The 23,207-nt window shown below is 34.4% G+C and overlaps 1 protein-coding gene across 5 annotated transcripts in view; it reads left to right on the top strand.

Moving 5' to 3' along the window:
- Positions 1–23,207, top strand: part of SYT14 (synaptotagmin 14) — a 90,083-nt gene that overhangs the window by 55,269 nt on the left and 11,607 nt on the right. For all 5 annotated transcript variants that reach the window (XM_084512298.1, XM_084512297.1, XM_084512296.1 and 2 more), the window contains 3 exons: positions 4,968–5,236; positions 7,079–7,528; positions 21,263–21,452. In XM_084512298.1, coding sequence (XP_084368424.1) covers positions 4,968–5,236; positions 7,079–7,528; positions 21,263–21,452 — 909 coding nt within the window. The remainder of the gene's footprint in view (positions 1–4,967; positions 5,237–7,078; positions 7,529–21,262; positions 21,453–23,207) is intronic.

Genomic DNA, 23,207 nt, shown 5'->3' with positions numbered 1-23,207 from the left:
CGTAATGTGGGGTAATTCAGTCAACGTAATATTTTAGATGGTAGAAAAGTTCAAACATGAAAATTCCATTTGGACTGTCTGTGCTGCATATCAGAAATCTCTAAGGGTATTTAATCATTCAGAATAAGAAAGGTTTCTTTAATTTTTAAACAAGTATTTCATTTTATGTTTTATTTAAATTGTCTTAACATTTACATAGAACCCCTTGAAGGCTTGAAAACTTGAAATTTATGTTAGATTAAAAAAATAATTTTGAAGTATGGTGTATGTGGAAACATAGGAGGAAAAGATACTGTTTGAGTATAAAGATATTCATGGTAATTACAAAATATAGCTTGCAAAATTATTAATTTATATAGTGATTATTTGTTTTGAAGTAACTGGAAACCAGATTCCCAAAGAGGTTTTCTGTTAATCCTGCCTCCCACAATAGCATGAATATTTAAAAGAGTAATATATATGAGAAACTAAAAGTTGCAAAAGTGTAGTTAATTATTGCTTATGAGACATGGGAATTACAACCATGGGGATAACTTCTTTTTCTCTATGTTGAAATGGACATTCATGGAATTAGGAAATACGGGCTAAAGAAAGCTTGGTTTCTGATGCTGTTTCTGACAACCTCTGGGAAATTTAATTAAGGCAGCAAAGTCTAAACATTGTAACATGGAAAGGAACATCGCCAGCTTCATGGTAAAATGTTGTATAGCCTAGTGTGGTCCACAAGGGACCAGGGCAGAGAAGAGAAATTAAGAACACTGAGAGCAGAAATATCAAAAGGTAACTGAAAACCTAAAAGAAAAACATTTTGTATAGAAAGTTCATATATCTTTAAATTGGAATTCCACATGGAAAAATGACTTTGAAAAAGTCCATGTATTTTCTCATAGTTATAAATTGTGTATTCTAGGAATACTCTAGTCTTACTCACAAATGTAATCGCTGAGTCAGATTTATTGACAGTCTCTTGAGGCTGATGGCAAGATATATATTATGTCCCCTCGGCTTTCAATCAATCCCATGTAAAGAGATTTAGGAAAACAGATTAACCTTGGTTGTTTAACAAACAGTACTAAAAAGAAAGCATTTATTTACTTCTGACTTAAATGTGCTAATGATAGTTTATGTGCTCTAATTTCTGAGCATACCAGCAAAATGCTAATCTGACTTTGTCAGGTATTTTGCTTGTAATGTCTGCTTTCTTCAGCTGTTGAGCTAGTATTACACTGTTAAAATTGAGTATTTTTCTAGCCCACTAAAGGAAGAAAATTTTAATTAAAGCAGTTAACACCTAAAATTGATTATGCAAATCTGTTTATTGAGAGCAATACACTATATTCTCAAGTTAGAGTTTACCCAATATTTGTTACTAAACAACTTTGTTTCATTCATGTTATGACAATATCAACTTATTTTGGGTGGAAAACTGGATGTTGGATCTTTATCTGTACATTTATTTTTTCCTTTTTGTTCTTTCCTCCCTGTCCTTGCATTTCCTGCATAGGAGGAACCTCAGGCTGTACAAGATTTGGTTTCTCTGTATTAATCGTGTCTTCCGGATTTGGGATATATGTTGACTTGCTTTTCACACTGACTGGTCCAAACTGTTGCGATAACTTAATATGCTGAAGTTTACTGGGGGAATTGGTAAAATATATTTTCTGTATTGTTTGAGAGAAGAAAAATTTATGGTAAACTAGCACAGAAAAGATGCTCCAATTAATTTTGGATTTTCACTAACAATTTGCTTAAGTATAACTCTTCAGCAAGTCTTAGCCACATTCACAGGTCTATGAAAGGCATTCTTTGTGTGACAGTACACAAGTATGCATAAATGTAACTGCATATAAGTTTACACTTTAAAGACACAAGGTGTATTTACAGATCCCATATGTAAATAGACATTTCAGAACATGCTTTTTTTCCAGATCCAAACATTTTTATTTAATATAACCAGGGGTAGGCCAGCATGCATTAGCACTGTTTTCTTATTTTAAACTTTGATACATATGCAGAGTGTTGTTGATTGATTGATTATTTTAGTTACTACTTCTATGCAATTTTTAAGGAAAATACCTAGTATCAGACATTATTCAATGTTGCTGTATTTACTTCTGTCTGTGATACTGTTTATTTTTGATATCATCAATAATTATGTAATCATGTAGTTCAAATGACATCATAGTATTTTCAGAGAACTGTAACATGAAGTCATCATTTTAGCAAACCATTTACTGTGGGGAAGGGGAAGTTAATTTAAGATGAGATTTGTTCAGTTAAAAAGGTTATTTTAAAATGTCTTTTTATTTAGAGAAAACTTTTCTTCAAAAACAGTGTATGCATGTTGATAAAGATGTCCTTAGACTTTTAAACGTGATATGGGGTATTTGTTTTAAGTGTTTACACATTATTTCTGTTTGGTAACTAAACTTTCAGAAATAACTAGGTAAAACCTGTCCCAGTGTTCTGCTTTTCTGAGATTTTTAAATCACAGCTGGTTAATAAGAATTTTCTTTTTTTCACTTCTTCCCCACCTACATTAAAAGTACATTTTCTGTCGTGCAGCCTGTGCAGTTTTCCCACAGGGAAATATAATGGAGTTCATCAAAGTGGAAAAAAGTGAGTCACAGAGCCTTTTATTTACTAATGTAAGACAATAATGGTGTTGTTAGTTACCCAGACACATTTTTGTTTCTTTAGATTGTGAAAAAGCTGGGGATTAAAAAGGCTTTGCAGACTACAAGTAAAAAAGAATGACATTTAGTCATAGTTGCATTATATTTACTCTATCTTTAAGGCTGTTATTGCCTTTGAGCAACTATGAGCAGAAATTTTGTTGCTCTAAGTTTAAATGCATACTTAATTATTTAAGTAGTGAAAAGATAGTCCTGTTTTGATGGTATAGAAAGTCAAATGATATTTATTATTTTATTATGATTAAAATATCAGTTTAGAATCTAAAATGGTGCCTATCTAGTTTCACAGGCAGGAGTTATATGATGTCCAAAAAAAAAGTGCTTTCGCATATCTCTGTTTTCTGCAGTTTAGATCTTTCCCATGGTTCCTGCATGGTGATTTCAAGATTCTGATTGTCCTACTTGAGAACTCGGTTTCACATGTAAGGCTCTATGTACATCTGCAGGACCAATGGCTGCAGTTGGACTGTAGGATTCCCTGCCTGCTCTTTTTTCTTTGCCAGTCCCTATCTGGGACTGGCATTTTGGGAGTTAGTGGCACTGGGCTAGCTAACAGCAAAGGAGCTTTACCTGGGATCGCTCTGAATGGTAGGCTGCCTCTGATGGGTTTATAAGAGGAGAGAGGATTCCTGACTCCAGGATCATTTTCTAGGAGCACTTTGCATTGTTTTAATCACTCGTTTGCCTTAGCTACAACTCAGAGAATTTCCATTAGGAGCCCAGTGGTATAGAGAAGAGCCCTGCATTCCCAAAAGAGATGAACTTTGAGGCCTGTATATATTGATGCTGTACATATACTCCATAATGAGCTGTGGTGTTCCTGTCCCTCCATTGCCCAACTCTGGCAATCACAATGGACCGTGGCTCTCTTCTAGCCAATGTGTCTGGGTTTGCTTCCCATGAATGCTGAGACTTCTTGTTGCTTGAGAGTGCTGTGTTACTGTTTTCAACTTTGTTCCATAAAGGGTAACTCTTAGGCATAGTCTGTTTGTTCAAGTGATACATTGAAAAAACTTGTTATTGCCTCTGAAGTAATTAAAAGGTTCATATACTTGGTGAGAAATTAGGACATAGGCAGGGCAATCCCTTACGCAAAAAAAATTGATGGTGAAACTAAAATATACCACCTTTGTCATGTAGGAAGGAAAATAATTTTCTTTCTTAGCAGAATCTGAAATCAAAACTTGAGTCACACTAATGCTCATATTTCTGTTAACTTCCTTTTTTTTGATAGATTTTCCTTTGTGTGACAGCAGTATGTCTGAAATTTTTGTGTTTAAGTTATTCCTATATTTGTGAGGTGCATTGAAACCTTCATTAAAACCTCTATAGCTGACAGAAATGATATGTGAAACAGGTTTTACATGTCCTTAGAACTACTTTCATTTCAGCTAAAGAATACTTACTGTCTTTTCCCAACACTGTGTAACACTGTGTGGTAAAACATGAGACCAAAAATTGAAATGTAATTGTTTGGAATTAACTTTCTGTATTCATAGCCATGCATTCTGGCTTTATTTTCTGAGGACATATATAACCACAGTTCCATCTATCAAATATCTAGTTTAATCTGTCTGTATGAAACAAAGATGTTAAGCATCCAGCATTCACCCCCAGGCACCCGATTGCTCGTGATACTTTTTCTGTTATTTTTGGTGGCTGGACCCAGTGTCTACGTTCTTAGACACTGGGTATGTAACCTGTAGCCACTCTTAATAAGTAGAAAGGAATCTGTCTCTGAGATACCGCTTCTTTTATTAAATTCACAGGTGAGCAGAGTTCACTTGTGTGAAAAGGCTTGTGTCAGCATTTATTACTACTTATTTGTCCTCAGAGTTTAATTAACTATCTCCCTGGGTGAGCAACTACATGGGAGGTAATCAGAAGTTTGATATCATGGCTTTAGGGAGTGTATTTTGTTTGCTTAATTGGTCTACATTCCACCTGTGCAAAATGTGACTCAAGATACCCAAAGGTTTTTACAAGGTAAGCATTACCAAAATTCAAACCTAGACTTCTTGTCATGTCATATTTGTGCTATATTTATTTATATATGGTTTACACAGTTCATTTTGACTATATATTTAATCCTATGCTTTTCTCCACATCTTTCATCTGAGATCATTTGTTTCCATTTTGAATTAATATTTTTTGGCAGTATTTGTTAAGAACAATTTTTAATATTCTGTCCAGAACTGGACTTACTGTTTTCTACAGAACTTTGAACAGTAAATAATCAGAACATAAGTAAAGAATTTTCATTATTCTCAGCTAACTGCATTCAGAGGATGAGAAGAACACCTCCGCTAGATGAACTGCAGCCACCTCCATACCAGGATGATAGTGGTTCTCCTCATCTTTCATGTACGCCTTCTGAAGTTGGAGACAGTAAATGTGAATTTTCCCAGTGTAGCAACAGTCCAAGATGTTCATATAAGTGTCCAAGTGAGGGAAGCACAGGACACGAAATAGAAAGTTTTCATAACAAAGGATATGAAGAGGATGTACCAAGTGATAGCACAGCTGTCCTTAGTCCAGAGGTAAATGAACACAGTTGAATGTTCTGAAGTATCGCGCAATGCAACCTTTTGAGAGCTTTTTTCTAAAGACCAGTGTACAGAAATATAAACACACATATTACAGCTCATTAAAATATATATATATTTGTAAGAAAATACTACAACTGGATTTCAGATTGTTCTTTATAGTTACTAAGTTTTAATTTTCAAACAAGTTCCCAATAAGAGTGAATTATTTCTTGTTTTTCTTCCACATATTTTTCCTATGGATCTGTTAACATTTTACAAGTTGAACATCTCATAATATATCTTTAATGGTGGGAAAAAATTATAAAGTTTATTTATTTATTTATTTTTATTGATAGTATAATAGAGATTTGGTCCACTTAATTTTCCCTTTTTCCATTACAAACTATAATGATATCTATTTAGTATTACTACAAAGAATTCATCTTTTATTGACATTTCCTTGATATATCTTTAACAAACAATTACTGCACTGGTATGTAATGGGTACTGTTTTACTGATGCAATGTGCAGAAGAGCCTTTTTTTGGTACAGTTTGTCTTTTGTCTTTAACTGAAGTTTTGAAGTGCATATTAGGGAGAGGTCCTGATGTGCAAACAGCTGTTTCTGTCTTAGTAAACCCTGTGGTAAGTTGTTGCATTCTGAGGTGTTGGTGCAACATCTGGAAGGCCCACCTGCTATATGAATGCAAGGTCCTCCAATACCTAGCTGTCTGCGTGTGTCTGGCACTCTGCTAGGGCTGCAATCAGCACAAATTTCATTACTGAGAAAGGCATAGTGTGTACATATGATCCTCAAACAGTAACAAACTACAAGAGATCTAACCCTGGTTCTTCTCATTACACATCATACCAGGCAATAGTGTAAGTGTACAATAAGAATACAGAATATTGTCAGCATATTTTTATAGACACTCAACTTGTAGAATGAAGTTGTCAGAGGAAGGAATTTCCATAGCTATGTAGCATCCAGTTTAAAATAAGAACATAACATTTTTAGATTGGAAAGGCTATATTGTAGTATCTATTTGTATAAGCAAGCATACTTTGATAGCATGAAAACACACAGGAAATATGTTTATTTTACCTATTTGGGATAACTTATGTAAATATTATGTTGAGCCCTTTTAAATACTGTTTCAGTATCATTATCAAACTAGTTGTTTTAAAAACATAGTGGGTGAATATTTTATTCAAAAATTGAAGTGATAATAAGCAGTTTTAAAATTGTTTACAGTGTGGTTTTAGGAATGATGCTGTTTATGGAAAGTTCAGAACAGACTAATTTGACACAGTTCTGGTAAAACTGCATCAATAAAACCATGGTAATTTTTGGCACATCTATAGAATCTTTGTTCACTGCAGCAAGAGCTGCATGTGCAAATAAGTATTGTAATTCCTGTATTCTTTGCTGGCATCTCACTGTGTTCTCAATCACCAGGCAGGTCTTAAAGCACTACAAAATGTTAACTTAAAATGTGTGTATACTCACACCAAAGTAAGGTAATTATATCTTGTAACATATGTGTATGCATTTTAACACGTGGGACAGAGAAGAAGAGATCATAAATACAGCCTAATTTAATCCAATCTATGTCTGATTGGCTCCTGGCTTTTGGCAGTATTGGCCAGGTAAAATCTTTTGATTTTTTTTTTTTTTCTTGGCTGCTAGTCAGCCATCTCTTCAGGCTTACAGTGTTTAATTACTTTGTTTATGAAATGAACAAAAAGATCATAGTCCCTTCATTTTGCTTAGAGAAAGCTATATAGTTCCATGCTAAGCTTAATAATATAATGCAATAAATAAATAAATAAAAGCTTTTTTCTTCTTCTTCAGGATATGTCAGCTCGAGGATCATCTTCACAGCTTCCTAAACCTTTTGATCCTGAGCCAGTAGCTAAATATGGCACACTGGATGTGACTTTTGACTATGACTCACAGGAACAGAAGCTTTTGGTGACAGTGACAGCTGTCACAGATATTCCTACATACAGCAGGACAGGTGGAAGCTCATGGCAAGTACACCTAGTTCTTCTCCCTATAAAGAAACAGAGAGCAAAAACCAGCATCCAGCGGGGACCGTGCCCTGTCTTCACAGAGACATTCAAATTTAATCACGTTGAGTCTGAGATGATTGGGAATTACGCAGTTCGCTTTCGACTTTACAGCGTACGTCGCATGAAAAAAGAGAGGATTGTGGGAGAAAAGATTTTTTACTTAACAAAATTGAATCTTCAAGGGAAGATGTCAGTGCCAGTGATATTGGAACCTTCTTACAGTCTGTCTGTGAGTATTAAATGAAGCAGAATAACAATGCAATGATATACATTGTCCTGAATTTTGTAAGAATGGTGTATATATTTATAGTCATCACATTCACTGAATTTCTTCAACAGTCATAGCACCGTATTAACACCAAGATGTTTTCCTGAAAGCTTCTGTAAATACATTCAATTTCCACCTGCAAAAGCTGCCTGTATTTTTCCTTTTAATTACTTAGAATTTCCGATTTATAAGTAGGCACATAGTGGTGAATATATGCATGTATGTATACATGCATGCTACATATGTATGCATTTAATTGTATATTCTTTACCCTGCTACCCACAGCACTTCAATTAAAAAATAAGAAAGAAAAAAAAAAAAAAGCTATACTAGCCAGTGCCCTCCATCTGTTGCAATTAAATCTTGGTTGCAATAGTTATTTTTTTTTCATGAAGGAAAGATAGGAAAGAGCAATTCTGACAGTGCAAAGACATTTTAATAACTTTAGTTTAGAATCTTGTAAATAATTGATTTCTGATTCAGTCTGAAGTGAAAAATAGTGTGAAAAGTAGTGCAAACTACTAGCAAGGGATTTTTTGATGGAAAAAAGCTTGACGGTCTGATGGACAATTTTTTGTCCCCCCAAAATAATTTATTGATACTTTTTGAAATAAAGCAAAGCAACTGTAATTAGAGATAAACTTAGTTATCACTATCAAAAAACACTGGAGTTATCTGTATCTGTATTATCCAGCTGTCCAATGGCGAGGGTGGCTACCAATAGTACAACAGATTCCAGATAAAACTCCCTTTTTCCCATGGGATCTTTAGCTTGTATCTCCTGTCTTTCATGAGGTTGGTTTTCAGATTCATATTAATGATTATAGCATCACTGTCTGGGCAGTGTATCTCCTTTTTGTTTTTGTAAGTATTTAAATATGCTTTTGTCCAAAAAGAGAATGTTTGTAATGTTCTAGTCAAGGCTTCCTAGACAAGGAGGATTGGTTGCTTAAGATATGACTATTTTTTAGATAATAGAGTTCTTGGAGAAAGAGAATGTGGCTTAGCAAGGGAATCCTTCCCCCCCCAACTTTTTTGAAGGAAAAAAGGAGAAGGAAAAGAAAGCAAAAGATTTTTTCAGGTAGAAAAAAATGCAGTTAATTTGTTCTGCATTTTCCAAAAAAAAAAAGTGTATCAATTAAAATGGCATTTCTATCAAACTTGAGTATTGCAAAGGCATTCAAAATAAAATGCAATTGTATTTCACCATTAAAAATAAATTACAGAAAATCAGCAAAAACTGAGACTAAAATGTGGATCTGATGGAGCATCAGCTGATGAAGAAGTATGAATCAGTCTGTTCCAAGGATGAAGTAGTTCACTTACCTACTGTGAACTTTAAAAATGCCAAGTTTGCTAGTTTAGTAGCTAGGAAAAAAAAGGCCCCATGAAAAAAAAGCACTGAATATTCTAAATGTACTGCTAAATTTGTGTGTGTTCTCAATTGGGTCTGGTTTAATAATAATAATAATAATAATAATAAAATAAAAAAAAAAAAAGGAAAAAGAAAAAAATTACCAATGTCAGTGAAAGAGGCCAGTGCTTTTGATTGGTATATTCCGTATGTGCATTGGGCCAGGCTTTTGATTGGTATATCCCATATGCACTTTGGTCATTATTCTTTATTATTTTGGGGGGCTTTTGTGGCAGAGAAAGTAGGAACAAATTTCAAAAGGAATCAAAGATAATGAGATTGTTATTAATTTTCTGTGAAGTTGCCATGCCTACATTCTTCTCTTGTCCTTATTTTTGGGAGGAAAGGAATGCAAATAAGTAATACTGGTAGGAAGTGAAATGGTCTAGAGATTGTTGCTGTAATGGTGCTTAGGCAGATTTCTGTTAGCCTTGCCTATTGCTTGAAAGGAACGCTCATAGTCTTGATAGCTTGAATAAGCATCCATGGGTTGTGTTTGTTGTTTTATTTTAAAAAAATATATGCAAATCAGTTTTTACAGCTTTAGAAATTCATTCACGTCTGAGTATCTATTTTTGTATTATTTATAACCTATATCATGCTTTTTCAGTGAGCAGTTCTATTATAGGATTTAACATACATGTATAGTTATTTTACAAGAATGTTAAAACTTGTCATGTTTTTAGGGTATCTGACTGGAAGTGGGAGGACATGCTGGGTCATTGAGTTCAAGCCCTGGGTATTACAGACAGCCAAGTCATCCTGTTTAAAAAAATAAATTAAAAAAAAATTGAATTTTCATCTGAAAAGATCAGGTTGTTTCATTTCCAACCTTAATTTCTTTATGGCCAATTTATAACCATTTGTTCTTAGCTTAATTAGTTCTCTTGTGTTTGCCTCTGGGTGTGTTTATACACATCGGTTGTATTCCTTCTCAGCTGTCCTTTTGCTAGAATAAGCCAACAATAATCTTTATGCCCTTCTAATCATAAGCTACTTAGGAGTTACTGAACAGGAGAAGGTAAGTGTTGTTTCAGTGTAGAGAGATCCAACTGTTCAGGAATATTTGTAACTATAAAATCCATGATGAGGGTACATCATAAATTCTGAATTAAATATACTTTGCTCAGTTGTAGAATATTTTGTTGCTGAGAAATGTTTGTATTTGACAGCTTTTTATGAAGATATTTGGACACATGACAATTGCCCTGTTTTTTTCCACTGATTCTCATTATATGGATTTTATATATTAAATATACCTTCTGTCACTGAAATTCTTAATCCATTGAAACATCTATGCTAATCTTTTCTGCAGAAATGTATTTTATTTGCTCTGTCTGATACTATATTAATGTATTTTATTAGCTAATCATCTGCCTTATGATCTTACAAGAACAGTTCATATGTTGTGAAGTTTAGTATTTTTTCAGTTATATACTAAAGCTGCTCATAAGAGAATCTGTGTAAAAGTGGACCATCAAGTTCAGTGCCTTTGAAACATAGTGGTATGCTTCCGTGAGCTGTTCCTGCAGCTTTCTCTGCTTATTTTTAAAGTGTGGACAGTTACCTGACATGGTGAATACACGATACTAGTATGTTCCTTAAACAGGTTTCAAAGCTACAAGTGGCTTCAGATTCATATGTTCACAAACCATCTTCCTCAATGAAGATTTCAGGGTATCCCTCACCTTTCCATGCTTCAAATAATGCTTGCATAGTACCTGTTGCCCACAGTCTTATTGCCGTTTGTCTTTAGGTATGTTGTCATATATTATTTCCTCCTTTCTTCCTCAAAACATATCAAATTTTGCATGAGCAGTTAAATTGTTGAGGCATAATTTCCTTTGGATTTATCCTACCCCATGTCTGCCCCTGTAGTTTCAACTCTTTCATTGCATTCCCTAAGACCACTTTGTTACGAGTTGCTGTAGTTCTCCTGTGTAACCAGGGAATTCCTCTTCACGCAGTATTGTCAAGCCCCATATTTATCACATGTTGAGTAAAATGCCTCTAGCTGCCTTCTATGTATGCTTGACTGAGCAAGAAGCAACAGAACTAATATGACTGTTTATGTCACTGTTACCTCAGACTCCCTGTCCCTTTCGGATTTAATAGAAATTCGCCATTGCATCAGAAGTTAATAGCAGGGATGGACACTGCTGTTTTGCGTATGTATAATTTGTTTAGGAAGACCTGATGCTCTTAAAGATATTCTAGTTTTAATGCAATGGTTGACAATTTTTGTTCCTTTCTCTTGGAGTTCAGAATCCATTGCAATGCTGTTTATTTTTCTTCAAGAAGTCCCCATGGCCCTGTCTTCAGTTGTTCTTCACTCTTCATACACAAAGAAGTTTTTCCAACAGTGAGCAGCAGCCTCCAGTACTTGATAATAAAATCATAAAAGCATTTTATTCAGTAAATTTGTTTGGAAATTTTATATATTATACATATATATGAACAAAAATAAAGAAAAAAATGCATAGCCATCTTCACCATCCCACAGGTTGCTTTTCTGGTGTAGAATATAAACAAAATAATTGTTTTATTTATTATATATTTTATTTAATTGTTTTTGATTGATTTTCTAAGTAGAGTTTAGAAGATACAAACATACTTCTTCATGCTAAGCAAATCTAGTAATCTTTCATCATTGTCAATAACAAGATGTTTGCTATGGAAACTTAAATTAAATTTTCTTACTTTCTAAAACATTCTCCACTTCTAACATATTGAACTCCCAGATGTGACCCTTATAGCAAAGCATGGATGGCATATGCAATCCTATGTGCATAAAGGATTATTTTGTATATCTTTACTAGAGAAATATTTTAATTACATTTTTTGAGTGATGTAAGACATTTCTGTATGCAATGTATAGAAATGCGCTCTCACTTTTGAGGACAATGGTTAGTTATTTCGTATGTACTTATTTGTGTCATTCACCTAATATGCACTTGTTTATGTGTTGTGCTTATAGTATTCATTTCATGTTACCCTTTGTGTGGCATATCTTTAGTATTCCTTCTCATGGATGTTACCAGTTCATAAACTCAGGAAAAAGGTTTTCAGAATAGCATTTATTTTTTGGAAATTCTTGGCCCCTCTGGAGTGGAGCTGTCAAGTTTTGTGCAAATCCTAGCATTGTAGGCCTACTAATGACGTTACTGCTATGTGCTTATGGTATGATCTATTCAGGATTTTTTGGGGAAGGCTAAATACTGAAGTTTGCATGTATACGTGTATTTTATGAAACAGTAGCTACAATTATGATACTTTAAATCAGCTAAGAAAAAGATGGATTAGACTTATCTAGGAAAAGAGATTCAAATAGCAAATTTTGTTCATAGGATTTTATTTAACTCAAATTCTACCAAAAAGACTTGGTTTTTATGTGAATGGTGCATCAATGCTTTCACTTAGCTTGTGAAAATTCTGTCTGTTAAAGTAAGGGGCAATTATCTTTAAATACCAAACACATTCTTATCAGGGGAATAACTGGCTGAATTCATCTGAGTTCGTGGAGTAAAACATGAAAGATCAGAATTAGGCCTTTAACACAACAAAAAATAAGGCTCTCACACTTTCTTTGTAGGAAATTAAGTGATTGGGAAGTGGTGATCGTGTTACTGCAGCTACAGGAGAACTTCATTTGGTAAATCATATATGAAGCGGCCTCCCCACGTTCGACTGGTTGTTCAGCATTTCAAGGCAGTACCCTATGGGAGCACCCTGCAGGCAGCAGCCATTTTCTTCTCAGTGCCATGGTTGCCTCAGCCAGTGTACCTGGTGCATGGTGTCCCCCAGCACTGCTCCTGTCAGCTGAGAACTTAAGTATTAGCCCATGGCTCCCTCTCCGCAGGTCTGAGTATAGGGGAAAACTCAAAGGCTGGCAGCCGTGCTCTGAAAACAATTGTCTGCACTGCACTAGCAGATGAAGGGTCAAGAACCCAAATGGAATCTGACCAGATTATAAGGACCTGCCACTGAATGGGTTCAGTGGTCACAGTTAAAAATTGATTAGCTTTCAAAATCCATGCTGTTTGCTTTTCCTGATTTTTCTGTAAATACATCTAATGTTTTGTGGCAAATTGTGACATATAACTTAGTCTATTCGACCAAGAAGCACTTGACTAGGTATTGAGATTGTGAGACCATTTGAGTCCCATACAGAATAGCTTTTGTTTGTTACCATGACCCTGAAAATAAGGATACTTGGAGAATCCTTTGAATTTCATTTGTATGTCAAAGTCCTAAATAGGTCACGTTGCCAGAAGAGGAAAAAAAAAAAAAAAAAAAAAAGATTGCTCCTTGTGTTTGTCTAAATACATGTGCACTGAATAAAATAGCAATTAAAAACTTGTATACTTTGCCTTTTAATTATCAAGTTCCTTGAAAAAACTTTACTCAGTTTGATCCTCACAATCTTTAATATTTCTATATATCAGCAAATTACTACATTTCAGACACAGCATTGCTATTTTGAGTGTTATGAAGGTGCTTTTGAGTTTCTAAAATGTCCCAGGCAAATGACAGCAGGCCATGAATGACTTCGATATTGAATCAAAGTAAACCACTTGTGCAAAACTCATATATTCTCAGAAGACCAGTCTGCCATTGACAAACCATTATCTGATATGGTATGTCTAGTTTTGATCACTTTTTTTTTTAAATCTACATAAAGCTAGAATAAATCTAGAATAAATCAATACATAAAGCTAGAAAAAAAAATGTGAATTTGACTGAGTATCTGTGAGATTCTCAGACTATCATTCTCTGTGACATAAATATGATTTACCAATCCAAAGAACAGTTTCAAAGGGCAGTAAGCAAAATAATCAGGCTGCAAAAACATATTGTAAATTTCTCAGAAGTAGCTTTTAAGAAGGAGTTTATAAGTCAATATTAACGAGGTTGTTACTAGTGTGAAATTCTCACTTTTGAAGACTTCAAGCTGCTGTTTAAGTCTTCTCTGAGCAGTTCTTTCAGCTTTAAATCCGGGAGAACTTTCTTTCCCTTAGATACTAACTTTCCTAACTATTTTGTTTTCTCATGATTTGAATTCTTTCTTGTTTGTCTGTATGCCTATACACAGAAATCTACTCACTATTGTTTTTGTCTTTCAAGGGGGATAAAAAAGGGAAAAACACAGAAACAGTTACCATTTGCAGCTTTGAGCACCCTTCAGCAAGAGCATCTACACTGTTTTCCTCCTATTTGTTTCCATTGGGGGAAACCCTGATCAGATATATTGCACAAATACATGAAATTACCTAGTCTGAAAATGTATAATTTAAATGTTTGTGGGACTTTTAATGTTACTTTTGAGTTTACTTACTGAGTGATTCTTCTTCTCCTGGGCTTTGCAGTATAATGTAACCATCCTACATTAGCGTCCTTCATTTCAGATTTGAGTATTTCCAGATAATTACTTTTTTGGTGTATTGAAGCTGTCTGTATTCAGCATAAGGTAAACATTTCTCTTCATAGGGTGTCCTTTGCAAGGGATCCTTTTTGTCTCATCATGTTAGCCTCTTGTCAGGATGGCCCTCGTTATCTGCCCTTGAGCTGCATCTTTCACTTTACAGTCTCAGTCTTTGTCTTTTGTGCTCAGTTAGCTGTCAGCTGGCCCCCAGAGAACCCAGCTTGTCTCCACTTCTTGCTCTTCTTTGTAGTCCATATGAGAGCTCTGAGAACTAAAGCAGATCCCTCCCAACTGCAAACACCATCGTCACATCGTGGGATTAAACATGACCTGAATAAATGAAAAGAGGTACCACTAGCAGGCTTAATTAGAGCCAGGTGAACTGTTAAAAGGAAATAATTTAATTGACAAATGCATCATAAGCAAATCCATAACATAAAAGGCATGTTTATTGTGAAAAATAATTGCATGACTTTTTGTTCAATCAAATACTGGTCCATAGATTGACTTTTCACAAATTATGTGTACTGTGATCACTGAATCTTTTTCTCCCTTCCCAATTTGAAAGAGTGTAATCAAGAGAGAAAAGGGAAGAATCAAACTACTTGCTATTGCTTTCCCCACTGAGCATATTCTATGCTCAGATATATTCTATATCTTACAAGACTAAGATGCTCAGAGGATTTTCAGAGAAACAGGTAGTAAGGAGGCAGATCTGAGAGCTGGGTAATGAGCCTGGGTGCTCTGAAAGTGGCTTTGGATCTGTAAGTAAATGTATCTCTGTCTGGATAGAGTACTGCTAATTACATAGTCTGGTCTTGGACTCTGTCCCACAATAACATCTCCGTGGTCACGTTTGGCAGGGAGTAAAGAGAGGAGATGTGGAAATGAGTCTGGGCAGGAGCTGTTAGCATAGCTTCATCAGGAGTGCAGGTGAAATGTCCGCATTTTATTTAAGGTATTCTTACCTGAATTGCTAGCACAAACATCTAACAGCTTTTAGTGCCTCAGTGTTTTTTTGTGTTGAGTGTCTTTTACCTAAGAAAACAGAATTCAATTTCTCTCCCTCACCTATGGCTATATAAGCAGAGAGTAGACTTTTCTGCAATGTAAAGATGAAACACTTCTGTAAATGCAGTAAATTCCATTGTACGTTCATTTCAAATTCCTTCCACTGCTGCTAAGGTTTGGTGTGCAAATTTCAGGCGCATTCAGTCTGTGTAGCAACTACATGCAGTTTCACAGTATGGCAAGGAAACGAAAGGTGTAATTTAAAATGCAAACAAGTCATAGAAAACTTAAAATGCTTCCTTATCTGCAGATAATTAATGTTCTGTTCTACAGAGTTGATCGTTTAGAAGACTTTCAGATAAAAAACACTAATTCTTAAGAAATAAAAAAGCACCTGAAATGTCACTGTGAACTTGTTAAAAATATTACAGAAAAGTGGAATTCTGTTTTGCCATTATAAAGATGATATAAATTTTATTTTGTCATCTTAATTTTACCATTATTATTCATAGTATCCTAAAGCTTGAAAACAAACCACATTTCAAAATTATTATATTTGTCTTAAGTAGGAAATACACAAAGGTGAAATTAGTATGTTATCATCATGCGTCTATACTCTGTAACATTACAGTGTATGTGGTAAATTAAAGCTATGCATAGAATTTGTAAGGTTTCAGTCTCTTGTCTGTAGTGATAGAAAGGACTATATTTTTCATATGATCTACGTTTGTGAGTGCTTCATTTATGACAAAACAACTTGTTTTGTAAAATTATGCATCCTTGTGTTTTTTCAAGAGTTACAAAAACAAGGCAGAGCAGAAGCTTTTGACAAGAAATGTGAATTTTATCACTTCAGATAATCTGCCTTTTAATTACATTAATAATTTTTAATAATTAAAAAAAATCCACATTTAATGTGAAGAATACCATTAATGTTGAATGAATTTATTTGATGAATTCTTTTAAGTTGGAATTTGTGAATAGGATATGCTGCTAACATTTAAAGAATAACATTCTACCCCCAAAAAAGTATGTTTTGTTTACTAAAACAAAGCCATTATATTGGCAATATTGTCAGAATATTTTTTGTATTGTTTATGATATAGATTGACTAAGATATTAATACTGTAAAGTGTAAGTACATGAGTAAAAAATGCATGTTCTGTCTAAGTGGAATCTGCTTCAAGTTTTATAGTAAATCATAAATAGATAAATAAATTACATAAAACAAAACAACTTCAATAAAACACCTATGTGTCTTAAATAATGATGCTTTCTTAAGACTGAATCTTAGGTGAGGTGAATAAAACCATGTATCAATGTTTCTAATTTCAGGTTATTAGTTTAAAGCAAGACTAATAACCTATGTGTTTTCTTAGTTTGACTAATAGGACTGGCAGCTACAATAGAAATTGGAATTTATTCCCTAATACATTGTGAAGATAGGTAACTTTGATTTCAAAAGTATAGGTTTTCTTTAAATAAATAAATATTTTTACTGTAACCTACAGAGATTGAAAAGCATTTAGAATTGTAGTTTTTAAAATTGAAAAAGCTTCAAAATGACAGTGGAATATAACAGGAAAAAAGAAAAACAACAAAAAAGAAACCTTATTCATTTAATTGTGTTTTTTTGTTTGTTTGTTTTTTTGCAGTTTTTTTTTTTTCCAAATCTTATTATTGACATTACTAGTAATAATCTTAATATTTGAAATATATATGATATTGTTACAACTATCATGTAACTTCTGAGTTCTACCTATAAAAGCAAAAACGTGATACTTCCTGCAAGTTTAGTATACTGAAAGGGTATCAGTCATTTCATTTAAGGAACTGGTTTGTTACATCTTTCATATTTTTAAGGACTTTGTGTTTTTAAGTATATCAATCCTCACAGTTCTTCCATGAGCTCAGTTGTATTGCCATAGAAGTAGAAGAAAGTAATGTGCAACAAAGTTCTTTAAGAGATTAGTGGTATAACATTAACATTTAAAATTTGAGAGAGACATTTTGACAAGTAACATGCTGTGAATCAGATTTTTGTTGCTGAAGGATTGTCAGCAAGGTTTCATCTTTCCTGTGTATATTTTGAAAAGCCAAGAGAATCAGATGTTCTTGTTTTGCAAGCCTACAGAGGCATGCTTTTAACCTATGCAATGAGGGGAATGAACTTTTCACTGTTGTCTGAGTATGGCCACATCGTTCCTCATGATTAACTTCATTTGGCTGAAGAGCAGAATTCAGTAGTATACAAAAGTAACAGTAAATGGAATTATAGTGAAGACAAATCCATTTACATATACTGTTGCAAATATAAGGTTCTCTATGTTGTCAGTGAGTATCAAAAAGATTCTTAGAAAATACACCTTAGGGGTTCAGGTCTGACATCATGCATTGTATGTGTTCTCTTCTATTGGGACCAAGGGAAAAAGTGTCTTCTTTTTGATTGCTGACTTTTGTACAGCACGTGAAATACAAATACTATTTAATGGGAATGTTTTTGTTATGTATTTATTAAAGAGTGATGTTTCGTCTCTAAGTATGAAAAAAAAAGTCATCGGGGCCAGTATTTTGGAGTAATTAAGTTTTTGTAGAATATACATATTACTTCCGTACTACAGTGCAAAGCAATGATTCTTGTACAGATTGGTCAAATAAAGTCAGCCTAGCTTTGTAATAAAGTACTGTCCTGTGGTGTATATGCAAAAAAGTTTAAGTCCTTTGGGCAAGGCTCTGTGATATAAAATTGAAAAGCTGAAAATTTTTAATTCACCATAGTAAGACAAACCTTTGAACCAAATATTTGGAAGAGACTTTACCTAAAGTTGTGGGTTATTGGTGTTTGTTTATTTTGATTTGTTTACTTCTAATGTTTGCTCTTAATAAAATATTTTTGCTATGGCTGAATTGAGAAAAATAGGTTAGAGCTTTAGACTGATGTCCTGGAGAGAACCTCAAAATACCATCCACTTCAGCTTCTTGTACTGTGGCAAGACCATTAGTACCTTGACAGTTCATCTAGGTTCTTCAAAATCTGCAGTTAAGTTGCAGTCCTTCCTAGCATATTCTGGTATGTCACTGACCTTAAAAGGCTTTTTGCTATTATGAAATCTTAGTCATTATATTGAACTTAGTATATTAAACTACATGCAGTGTTTATAGAGGAAGAAAGTGAAGAGTTATAAAAATAAACTTATGTAGACAGATTATTTCAAACAAATGGAAACCTTGGGTCTAAATATTACATTTCCCACAGTGAAACTACATTATCAAAGTGACCTATACATACTTTTACAGAAGGATTGAGTGTAGATCTATACAGAGATGAAAAGCACTCTGGTAGCACTGTAATGTCATGAGATGAAAGCTTTGTTGTAGCTAAGTTTCTATTCATGTTGTACTAATTAGCGGCTTTAGTGTTAATGTTTCACAATTTGACATGTGATCGTGAAGCTTACATTCTTAGCAGGTAAAAATGCAACTTATTTTCTTGCTCTTTTTTTGATGAGTTAGCATTCTTCTTGAATTTTGACCATGTAACCAGGAGAAACAAACAAAAAGTTAGATTGAACTTGGAGAAGTGCCTGTTGTATTTTAAATTCTGGGGCGGCTTATGGACTTGTCATGAAGTCAGGTTATTTACAAACACCTGCGAGTATCCTGGAATGCCTTGCTTAAAATGCTGAAGAGATTCTATAATCTGAACAACAAACTCTATACTGGAGAAAATACTTTTCAGAAGACATCTAATGATACTCAGTATCCCTGATTTCAACTTTGCCGTGCAATCAAAAATCCACAGTTGTTGATCTAAGTCATAGCATCATGGAATCATAGAATATCCCAAGTTGGAAGAGACCCATAAGGATCATCAAGTCCAACTCCTGATGGTCTCTGCTGAATCTACCTTCCCCAGTTTCTCTTTCTTCTTCTTGCGTTTCCACATAGGATCTTTGTTTTCTTTCAAAAGAAAACTGACAAAATATAACTGCACCTTCTTCTCTTGTGGACTTTTTTGTGGACTTCTGTTTTTTGAATGACCACAATCAAATTAGAGACCAACACTTTGAACAGTATCGGGCTGGCTGTGTTTAAATTCCTGGCTCAACAATATGACTAAGCACCATAGGGATAACATGTTAAATTTTTGAAAGGCTAGAAAACTTAAGTAAGATCTGCAGTCATGACAGGCTGAGGTTTTCAAGTGTATGTGCAGTGTGTAGTCTGAATCAAGTTATCTTTCTTTTAAACTTTCCACTTTGTAATCTCCTGTTTTGAGAGTGCCAAGAACAAGGGAATAAATGCCTACTTGTAATTCATTTTCAGCGATTTACAATTTGTAACCCACTTGAAATTTGTTCTTGGGATTGAGTAAAGAACTACTGGAGAAAGAACCAAAGATTTAAAATCAGAGTTTGCAGTTTGGTGGATGAAGTCAGAGAATTTTCTTGAGGTCCTTCTTTAGTTTTAAGAACACATTTGCTAGCACCAGTGAATGTTTCCTAATGAGGAAATTGATTGCTACTGGAAGGTTCTGTCAAACTTCTTGGAAACGTTTTGTTGAGAAGTAGTTCAAATGTCAGTATGAAGGATCTTGTAGGCTGATCGCTTCTTTTCGTAGGTACCGTTTCTTCTATAATTTGAGATTCTGTAATGCATTTGGGCTTTATATGTCAAATTAAGTTACTTGCTTTTAAAGCTAACTTTTATCTTGATGAGGATTTGTGCAATTTAGGTTTTAGTACTGATCTCATGCTCATGTCAGCTGTTGCTGGAAATGATAGAGACATTTGGAATCAGGAATAATCAGCTTCACAAAATCATCATGACTCCTTGAAAGAGTGCTGTCAGATTCCCAAACGAGTCAAGCCATATTTGAAAAATCCGTGGATCCAATTTACGTGTTTTTTAGAGAGTCATAAAGGGACGTGCTAATGATTCAAAGTTCTTGGCTGCCAAGCAAATTGCATGCCATTGGCTAGATACTGTCCAGTTTCTTGTTTTAATTGGTACAACTTGGGATGCTGGTGCATGAAAGCAGGAAGTTAAAGTAGAATAACTGTGATATGATTAGCATGGCAGTGTAGCAAAAGTGTATTTTTTTGCCTTTTTTTAATGCCAGGAATGAGGGGATTAAAAGGATAAAAGTGAATATTAGAAACTCCAATCAAAGACGTGAGAATGTGTGAGAGAGCTGAATTTTTTGGAAGCTTGTATGGTGGAAATTAATGCATCCCTTGCTGACTTTTAGGATGGCATTCTTCCTGTCCCACCCAAAATTAAGGTTCTATTAGAATTCTGTAACCATGAATCAATTAAATTTCTTGTAAGCTAATTTATTCTAGAGAGAGTTGATTTTTCTATTTACATGTGTTCTGTTATTTTTCTAGTCACAACTTCTCAGTCTAGAGAATAACATTTACAAAAAATGAATAAGAATCTCCTGCATTTTATTATCTTCAAAGTTCCACTAGTGCTTTCCATTCTTGGAAAGTAAAGGATCCAAGGTTTAATGTTCTCCAGGATGCTAACAAATTATGTTACAAGTCTTATCTTACCTATTGAAGTAAATAGGGACCATGAAGGCTGCTTTTCATCTTCTTTAATTATTTCTTCTGAATGATGAAGCAACAGAAACACAAAATTAAGACTTACTTTAATTCTGGGCTACTTTAGTCTTTGTTACTTGTGAACCAAGTATATATTAAGGAATTACATTTCTTATTGGGTGACTGAATGAAATTCGTTATTAAGTTGCTTTTCTAGTTTTCAGTGTGTTATTCTAAAAATTAACTTCCCAATAACATACTTGAATAGAATGCACAGAACTTTTTCTTTTGTTTTATAGGGTTGTGACTCTCAAATGAGCATGTCAGAAGTGTCCTGCAGTGAAAGCACCTCCTCTTGTCAGTCTCTGGTGCATGGCTCAGCTCCAGAAATCCTCATTGGCCTCCTTTATAATGCTACAACTGGAAGATTATCAGCAGAAGTGATAAAAGGCAGCCACTTCAAAAATTTGGCAGCAAACAGACCACCCAGTGAGTGAAAATCTTTTTTCATTCTAATGCCTCTGTACTGGTGGGGATCTTGGTAGTAAGGACTTCAGTCCTATCATTTAGTCTTACCCAATCAAAATGAAATAGAGCAATCATCAACTAATCTGTTTCATGTTTTATATTTCTAGTCAGTTGGGAAATAGCAAAAATCTGAAATGCAAAATATTAATTGAAAGTTGACAAGGCTGCTTTAATTTTTCATGATGACTGAGTAATAAATTACCTTTATCATAGTGATTAATTGCTAAATTACTAATGCCTCACATCATGGGCCAAGAATAAAAAGTTAGTGTTTAAAGAGAAAGTACATGCCAGCAAATATTAATCTAAACACTGTGAACAGTTACCCTTGTTCCTAGAGGGTTTGATACTGCGGCCTTTAATTGCTTACGTGCCTGTGTATACGTGGTAGTAATATATTTAATTTAGGAATGTCAATGAAGACAGCATAGAAACAAATGGAGACCTTTGGCATATATACTGTACAGAAGGAAGATTTATAATCAGCGAAGACTTGAACTGCATGTTCAAGCATTTGTTCAAAAATACATTTGTCTGAAATAAACTTTTAAATTTCAGCCAGATGGAATGTCACACACAGGATATTTTTACTGTCTCTAATTCTTTGAAAAAGCTTGAGAAATTTTAGTAATGAACTTTTGTTTTCCTTGTTCTTTAGATGATGAGTCTGATTTATATCAGTTGTAGCCAGACACACCTACCTGTTCCTCTTGGTTTAGTCTTGGAGGCTCAGGTTTTAGTCTATCTTTCTGTTTCTAATCCCCAGATTTGTATGACACTACTGGATTATCCAGTAGGCTTCTGATGTTTTGTAAGTGGTTTTCACATCTCACATTGCGTTCACATTTTAGGAAGTAAGCCAAACAACTTGAGACTGATGTTCTCTTTCTTTCCTGACCCATGTTTTATTCCATTCATTAATTACGTTTGGCTCAGCTACACTCTGCTCTGCTTTCTGTATACTTTTCACACTGATGGAGCCAGAATTCATTAATATGGCCAAAGAAGGAAAGCCAAAGAAGAATTTCAAATGCTTTTATATAATTAGGTAGCTGCCCTGGAGTCACCTATTTAGAGACAAAGCATAGAAATAGATGAGGAAAGCCAAGAAGAGCCACAGACACTGGAATCTCTAGGGAAAGTCAAGTTTTTCTGAACATTTAGAATATGTGAATTAGTTGGGAACAGGGAGTCCATGCTTGTTTTGAAGACAGGTATGTTTATTCCCCTGTAAGTTGATTCCCAAATTTTGCTCTAGTGCTAACAGTCGCGTACACCACCAGGGTCAAAAGTTTTACTTTGAATGCAAGAAAGCAGCATAGAACATGACACACAACTCTGTAATAGCATGTTCTGTCTTCTTTTTGGAGAGTAGGTTTTCTGATGACAAAAGTTTCCAAATAACTACTCTTGTGTGTTACCTTCTGTCATCCTTTCTGAAGGATAGGAGAAAGTTTTGATATTCACAATAATAACAGTGCACTTCTGCTTCTACATATGTGGGTTTAGAATTTTCTTTCTAGAAAGATGGAAACTAATGTACCTTCTAGGTCTGGTAAGACAGTGCACACAATATTGTGGAATCCAAATTTCTTCTGTTGGTTGTTTTGTGCACCCCCACCAAATGAGAAGAATTTCTTGTGAATTCCTGGACCCAGATGCATGCAATTGCCATTTCCTAACTCCCTGCCAAGTGCATTGTGACCATATAACAGC

The sequence above is a fragment of the Aythya ferina genome (assembly GCF_964211825.1).
Source record: "Aythya ferina genome assembly, chromosome: 3".
NCBI lineage: Eukaryota > Metazoa > Chordata > Aves > Anseriformes > Anatidae > Aythya > Aythya ferina.
This window is presented reverse-complemented; position numbering and strand designations above follow the sequence as displayed.